General features: G+C 53.5%; 1 protein-coding gene across 1 annotated transcript; it reads left to right on the forward strand.

The window, feature by feature from the left end:
• The first annotated feature begins 218 nt into the window (after nucleotides 1-218).
• On the forward strand, nucleotides 219-6,390 carry XKR7 (XK related 7). The gene is made up of 2 exons (XM_048497702.1): nucleotides 219-412; nucleotides 3,824-6,390. The coding sequence occupies exons 1-2, from the start codon at nucleotides 289-291 to the stop codon at nucleotides 4,783-4,785; spliced, it is 1,086 nt and encodes a 361-aa protein (XP_048353659.1). The 5' UTR covers nucleotides 219-288; the 3' UTR covers nucleotides 4,786-6,390.
• Nucleotides 6,391-7,682: the final 1,292 nt, after the last annotated feature.

Raw genomic sequence — 7,682 nt, forward strand, 5'->3', positions numbered from 1 at the left:
TATTATAACTGCTGTTTTTATTATAATTATGGATGTTTATGATGATTTTATGTGATTTTATGTTGTATACCGCCCAGATCCCTTCGGGGATGGGGCGGTATATCAAATTAAACAAACAAACAAACAAACAAACAAACCCCACTGCGCAGCAAAAAGCCCCCGGGCAAGCGTTCCATGCATAATGGCCCTTCTTCTCTCCCCGTTCCTGGCAGGTACCTCAGAGCCCTGTACCTGGGGCTCCAGAGCCGCTGGCAGTCGGAGCATCGTCGGCGCCATTTCTACTGGAGGATGATGTTCGAGAGCGCTGACATCAGCATGCTGCGGCTGTTGGAGACCTTCCTCAAGAGTGCCCCACAGCTGGTGCTGCAGCTGAGCATCATGGTGCAGCAGAGGTACATCGAGCCACTGCAAGGTGAGCGGAGACCAGTGGGAACGCAGGAGCTGATTGGCTGGTTCAGACCCAGGCCTGGCAGGTGGCCCGAACGCACCCAGGAAGACCCCAACCTAGACAGGGAGGCAATGGCCTGGCCCCCAGTTGAGCCTTTAGCTACTGGGTGTCAAATTCTACTCCCCTATCTGGGGAGTAGAAGGGAGGGGGAAGGGTGGCATGCAAGGGAAGGGAAGGGGAGGGAGGGAGGGGATGGAATGAAGGGCCCACCCACGGAGAGAGGGGAGGGAGAGGGGCCATGCAAGGGAAGGGAAGGGAGGGAGGGAATGAGGGGTGGCATGCAAGGAAGGGGAGGGAGGGGGCCCGGCATCTGGACATGGCCCACCCGCCCTAGCATAGGAAGGGAGGGGGAGGGGTGGCATGCAAGGGAGGGGAGGGAGGGGTGGCATGCAAGGAAGGGGAGGGAGGGAGCCCAGCATCTGGACATGGCCCACCCGCCCTAGCATAGGAAGGGAGGGGGAGGGGTGGCATGCAAGGGAGGGGAGGGAGGGAGGGGTGGCATGCAAGGAAGGGGAGGGAGGGGCCCCAGCATCTGGACATGGCCCACCCGCCCTAGCATAGGAAGGGAGGGGGAGGGGTGGCATGCAAGGGAGGGGAGGGAGGGAGGGGTGGCATGCAAGGAAGGGGAGGGAGGGGGCCCGGCATCTGGACATGGCCCACCTGCCCTAGCATAGGAAGGGAGGGGGAGGGGTGGCATGCAAGGGAGGGGAGGGAGGGAGGGGGAAGGGAGGGGAGGGGAGGGGAGGGAGGGAGGGAGGGGTGGCATGCATTCCTCAGACTGCTTCATATCCATATTCCTGTGGGACCTTATCCAGCTCCGTAGGGTTCGTAAGACAAGGATGTTCCGGGGGGGGGGGGGTTGTTGTTGAGGCATCCTATATGTCCAGTCCATCTTGCTTGCCCTCCAAACTTTTCTTTTTTTCAAACTTCCAACTATTTTCATATCAAAAAACTGGCAACACGGAACATAATGATACGATAAGGAGAATTCGCGTCGGGACACTAGACTATCTAAAATAGCAAATGAGTCAGTGTGAGTGTGAATTATTCTATTTCATAACATTGTGGTGTGACAGAATATTTGGCTTTATTATAAAATAATAGAAAATACACCATTTCCTAAGGGGAAACACAATTTTGATTATACTGTTGAATCTGACAGTGACTCACGTTTTTATTATACCACTGAATCTGACAATGACTCACAGATCGTCAACAAGTGATTAACATTGTCCCTTTCTGCACATACCAACATATTTTGTGGCAGGAAACAAAATGTTTCCCGGAGGAGTTCTGCATAGTTTCCCCCCCAAAAAACATTTTATTTGCATTCTCAAAACGTCTTAAATACATCCTGTATTTTAGTGATTCTTTTGCCAAAACATTTTCAGGAAGAGAGCTTTAAAACATTCCCACACCTCTCTGCAGTCCGTGGACTTAAGAACATAAGGACATAAGAACGAGCCAGCTGGATCAGACCAGAGTCCATCTAGTCCAGCTCTCTGCTACTCGCAGCGGCCCACCAGGTGCCTTTGGGAGCTCACGTGCAGGAGGTGAAAGCAATGGCCTTCTGCGGCTGCTGCTCCTGAGCACCTGGTCTGCTAAGGCCTTTGCAATCTCAGATCAAGGAGGATCAAGATTGGTAGCCATAGATCGACTTCTCCGCCATAAATCTGTCCAAGCCCCTTTTAACGCTATCCAGGTTAGTGGCCATCACCACCTCCTGTGGCAGCATATTCTGTGGCAGGCTTCCTTCTCAGCGCCATTTTCTGAGCCTGCTCTGTTGGCTCGCCTGTTTATTTTTGTCATTCTTTTTTATTTGGGGGGGGGGGGTTGAATCTTTGAAGCCTTGCGTACACAACCTATGAGAATCCCGGCACGAGTCTTTGAAGCAATGTAGCATCGAATCCACAGAGAATCCCCCTTCAGCCCCCGGCAAAGGAACGATCACAAAATGGTGGCCAGAAATCGTTTCGGAAGTGTGAATGCAGACAAATTGGGGAGGGGGGGGGGATCAAAAACATTTTACAAATGTTTTGCAAGCGGTTTTGTGGGTTTGTGCAGAAACGGTCAGCGATTCGTTCGATAGCCTCCTCTAAAGATTTGCCTCAACACGTGTTCTTATTATATCTTGATCCTACCCTGTTTCCCTGAATATAAGACATCCCCGGAAAATAAGACGTAGTAGAGGTTTTGCTGAAGTGCGAAATATAAGGCATACCCCGAAAGTAAGACGTATCAAAGTTTTTGTTTGGAAGCATGCCCGACGAACAGAACACGGAAAAATAAGACATCCCCTGAAAATAAGACATAGCGCATCTTTGGGAGCAAAAATTGATATAAGACACTGTCCTGTTTTCGGGGAAACACGGTATAACCACCGTCGTTCTGTTTTGCTTCTATAACATACATCACAATGTAGCATTGACCCCGTTGCTTCAGACTTTAAATTGTACCATCTAGTTAACAGGTGCAATTTGATGTAGTTAAGACACACTCTTTTTATTAATAGGTTTTTCCGACTCTGCCAAATTCTAAGAGCTTTGTCTATAGCTAAAATTAGTTGCACGTAGCTGCAGTTTCCCTAAACTGACTTATTTTTTTTAATGAAAATTGTGTTAGAGTCCAGAGCACACAAGGTTGTTGTTTGTTCACAACACTACATTTGTTAACCTACTGGTGCTTTTAAGCTGTCTGAATTTCAGAAGTACAAGCTTCTATAACAGTGGTGGTGAACCTATGGCATGGGTGCCAGAGGTGGCACTCAGAGCCCTCTCTGTGGGCACATGCAAACAGAGTCCCCCCCCACACACACACACACATATCTAGGCTGGCCTGGGCCACTGGGCGCGATTATTAGCATTAAACCTAAGACCTAGTTTTGGGAAAGCAGTGTAGGCAACCCTGTTAAGCACTGTTAAACCCCACTGATTTTCATGCAAAGTACTAAAGTGCGATCCTTTACCTGGGAGTAAGCTCGGTTGTTGGCAATGGGTCTTGCTTCTGAGTAAACCCTCCTAGGGTCGTGATTCACCCGTTGGAAGAGTTGCACGGTTGCTTCAAAGCAAAGCCACCGGCTACCACCAAGCTTACTCCTGAGTAATTCACGCCTCGGGGACAACCGTTTTTTTCTAAACGAAAACCTCAGTATTCAGGTTGAATTGCCGTGTTGCCACTTTGCGATAAATAAGTGGGTTTTGGGTTGCAAATTGGGCACTCGGTCTCGAAAAGGTTTGCCATCACTGTTCTATAACATACATATTTTTCTCTCCAGCTCCGGTTCTAATGTTCCTCGCCTCTATCCGCCCTTCAATGAGACCATTTCTCTCCCCTTAATTCCCTGCTTCCCTTTTCTCTCTCTCCCTGCTCGAATAGGCCTCTCCGCTTCAGCCTCGCTGGTCTCGCTAGCGTGGACTCTTGCTTCCTACCAGAAGGTGCTGCGGGACTCCCGGGAAGACAAGCTGCCCATGTCCTACAAGGGGGCCGTGGTGCAGATCCTCTGGCACCTCTTCACGATCGCCGCCCGAGCCATCGCCTTCGCCCTCTTCGCCTCCGTGTTCCAGCTCTACTTCGGCATCTTCATCGTCACCCACTGGTGCATCATGACCTTCTGGATCATCCAGGGCGAGACGGATTTCTGCATGTCCAAGTGGGAGGAGATAATCTACAACATGGTGGTGGGCATCATCTACATCTTCTGCTGGTTCAACGTCAAGGAAGGCCGGAGCCGGTGCCGCATGTCCATCTACTACATCATCACCCTGATGGAGAACGCTGCCCTCACGGGGCTCTGGTACTGGCAGCGGGATACACGCGGGTTCCCCGAATCCAACGCCTTAATCATCGTCTGCGTGGTCACCTCCAGCTTCGCCTTAGGGGTCTTCTTCATGTTCATCTACTATTGCCTCTTGCACCCCAACGGAACCATTTTCAGGCCCCAGAACCCCGGCTGCATTTGCAGCGAGGAGCGCACGGCCGTCCCCTGTGCCGCGGGGGGCCCCGTGGACGTCGTCACCAGCCCCCCGCGTTCCTTACCCAGGACTACAGGGGCTGAGAGGGACGGGGTGCCTGGCGACCGAGACAGCTGCGTGCCAGTCTTTCAGGTCAGGCCCAGCGTGCCCCCAACCCCCATTGCCCGTGCCCCACGGACAGAGGGTCCTGTCATCCGCATTGACTTGCCTCGGAAGAAGTATCCTGCCTGGGATGCCCATTTCATCGACAGGCGCCTCCGTAAGACCATCCTGGCGCTGGAGTACACCTCTCCGGCAACGCCGCGCCTGCAGTACCGCAGTGTCGAGGCCTCTCAGGAGCTGCTGGAATACGAGACCACGGTGTGACGTGGCCAGGAGCTCTGGAACCCCTGAATATGGGGCTGCAGGGGCCTTTCCCGAGGCAGAGGGCTATGCCGGACCCCCTGAGTCACCAGGGCGAGCCGGTCTTGCGTTCCCTTCCTGTTGTCTCCGGGGTGAGGTGCTAAAGGTCTGGAAAGCAGCGGGGCCCTCTGGTCTCATGTTAACAAGTTTGGTTCACTCGTCCACCTTCCCACAGCACTGACAACTCCCACTCTCTGTTGACCTGGGCCCTCTTGCGTGTGTGTGTGTGTATGTGTGTGTGCGTGGATGGGGATGGGGATGGGGAGGACAGCTAGCCAGACCATCTGGTGCTATTTACTCTCTGGGAGCTCACCGTACAGGCTATGCCGAGCTACAGTTCGCCACCCACTCGCCCCGGGCAGGCCATACCATATCTGCTCCCCCCGGAATGTGCATCTCTGACAGGCTCTAGGGAATACCCCTACCCCATCCTCCTGCCGGCAAAAAGGAGGCCGCGTCCTCCCCAAAATACCTCACCTGTTAACCTGAGCCAAGACAGTCAAGGCTATTGAAGACCAAGGATACTGTTACGTCTGGTTACTGGGGAAAGGGCTGGTCGTAGTCTGGGTGGGGAGGTCACAGAATCTATGTGGGGCCGGCTACAAGGTTCATTGCAGTGCCACGTGGTCCCCAGGGGAGTGGCCGTAGGGCCAGAAGTTGGCCTTTCTGGGCTGTGACCTCATGCCCGTCACTGTGGGATCAGGAGTCATTGGTCTCGGGCACCCGATTGAAGGTTTATGAAGGCTCGCTGGGAGAAAGGAGCATGCAACGACTAATTTTCCAAACTAAAGAAAGGGCTCTGCTCGGCCAAGTTTGAAGACCTCCTATCCTAAACAACCACTTCTGGGCCTCCTTTGTTGGCGGAACCCTTCTTAGATTTGGTTGAATAATAGAACGCCAGCTCACATTTAGCATTCTCAGATCGCCGTGGCCTCCCATTCTTCCACCCAACATTTTCTGAATTCAAATAGAGAGGGGCATCGAGGAGGGTCGCCAACTCAGGTCGGGTCTGGAGTTCTCCTAGAACAGAGGTGTCCGACTCTGGTGTTTCAGATGTTCGTGGACTACAGTTCCCATCAGCCCCTGCTGGCATGACCAGTTGGGAATGCAGTCCACGAACATCTGAAACGGCAGAGTTGGACACCCCTGTTCTAGAATTACACCTGATCTCCGGCCAACAGGGGGTCAATTTCCCTCCTAGAAGTGGCCACGTTGGAGCGTGGATTCTGTGGCATCCCAACCCTCCCCAAACTCTGCCCTTTCCTGACTCCAAATGTCCAGGAATTTCCCCACCCGGTGTTGGCAACCTAGCGTCAAAGCCCAGCTATGAGGTACTACATGGGAAAGAGAAAGGCGGGGTATCAATCCAGACTCTTCTTGTTCTAGAAATTGGGCTTGGACAGGCAGTGAAGAGATGACCGATTTTGATAAGAGCAGTTTCGGTGGCACATGGAAGGCTGAATCTGTATTGCAAAGAACTAAAGAGGACGAGAAGTCTGTAGATGTCAGTAGAACACTCCAGGGCATTTGGAGGCAAGAGGTCAAAAGATCAGACAGCGGGTGGGAGAGGATGGGTCAAGGGGGAGCTTTCTGCAAGGTCGGGGGGGCTGGCATGTCTGAGTTGCACCAGGTGTGGGGGACAGGAGGCAGCGTGGTGTAGTGGTTAAGAGAAGAAGAAGAAGAGTTTGGATTTATATCCCCCCCTTTCTCTCCTGCAGGAGACTCAAAGGGGCTGACAATCTCCTTGCCCTTCCCCCCTCACAACAAACACCCCGTGAGGTGGGTGGGGCTGAGAGAGCTCCGAGAAGCTGTGACTAGCCCAAGGTCACCCAGCTGGCATGTGTGGGAGTGCACAGGCTAATCTGAATTCCCCAGATAAGCCTCCACAGCTCAGGCGGCAGAGCGGGGAATCAAACCCGGTTCCTCCAGATTAGATACACGAGCTCTTAACCTCCTACGCCACTGCTGCTCCTACGCCACTGCTGCAGGTGGATTCTATTCTGGAAAACCGGGTTTGATACCTGAGTGGCAGAGGCTTATCCGGTGAACTAATGTGTTTCCGCACTCCTACATTCCTGCTGGGTGACCTTGGGCTAGTCACAGTTCTCTCAGGACTCTCTCAGCCCCACCTGCCTCACAAGGTGTCTGTTGTGAGGAGAGGAAGGGAAAGGAGCTTGTCAGCCACCTTGAGCCTCCTTACAGGAGAGAAAGGTGCGGTACAAATCCAAACTCTTCTTCTTACGAGGCCCGAGAGGGAAGTGTGACTCTGCGCAGACCGTGGGCCACATGCAGGTGTGAGTTACATTCAACTCACGGAAGCAGGGCTTTGTGGCTTGTACGACATTGTACGCAGGGTCCGCGCCGGCTCAGCATCTCGCCCGCCCTGAGCGGCCCGCCCCGTAAAGCAGCGTGTGGCTTGAACAGGCAATTAGTGAAGCGTCCCCATTTTCCGTAGCAGGCTGGAACCCGGGTCATTTGATCCCCACCTGATGGCAAAGCCAAACCCCAGCTGCGTCCCAGCTGCCGCCAGACCCCAGGAAGGAAGGGGAGGTTTGGGAGGAGGGCAGGGTCGTCCGTGCGTCTCTAAGGATCCGATGATTCACTGGGGAGCCGACCTCGCCCCCTCCCTTTCGAAAAGAGAGCCGCAAAACTCAGCCCAGGCGGACAGCTGGGTTGCAAAGCTGTTGCGTCCCGGGTCCTCTTTGTTCGCCTGCTGGCAGGAAAGTGGAGGCCACATGTGTGCCGTTCGTTTTTTTCTGCCAGCAATGGGGGCCGTCTCTTTCCAGCTCGGTTGCAGTTGAGACCTCTCCGTAAGTCCAGCCAGCCATTGCTCCCGTGCTGGGCAGATTGGAGCCCCCCCG

Source organism: Sphaerodactylus townsendi, linkage group LG05 (genome assembly GCF_021028975.2).
Source record: "Sphaerodactylus townsendi isolate TG3544 linkage group LG05, MPM_Stown_v2.3, whole genome shotgun sequence".
NCBI classification, from domain to species: Eukaryota; Metazoa; Chordata; class Lepidosauria; order Squamata; family Sphaerodactylidae; genus Sphaerodactylus; species Sphaerodactylus townsendi.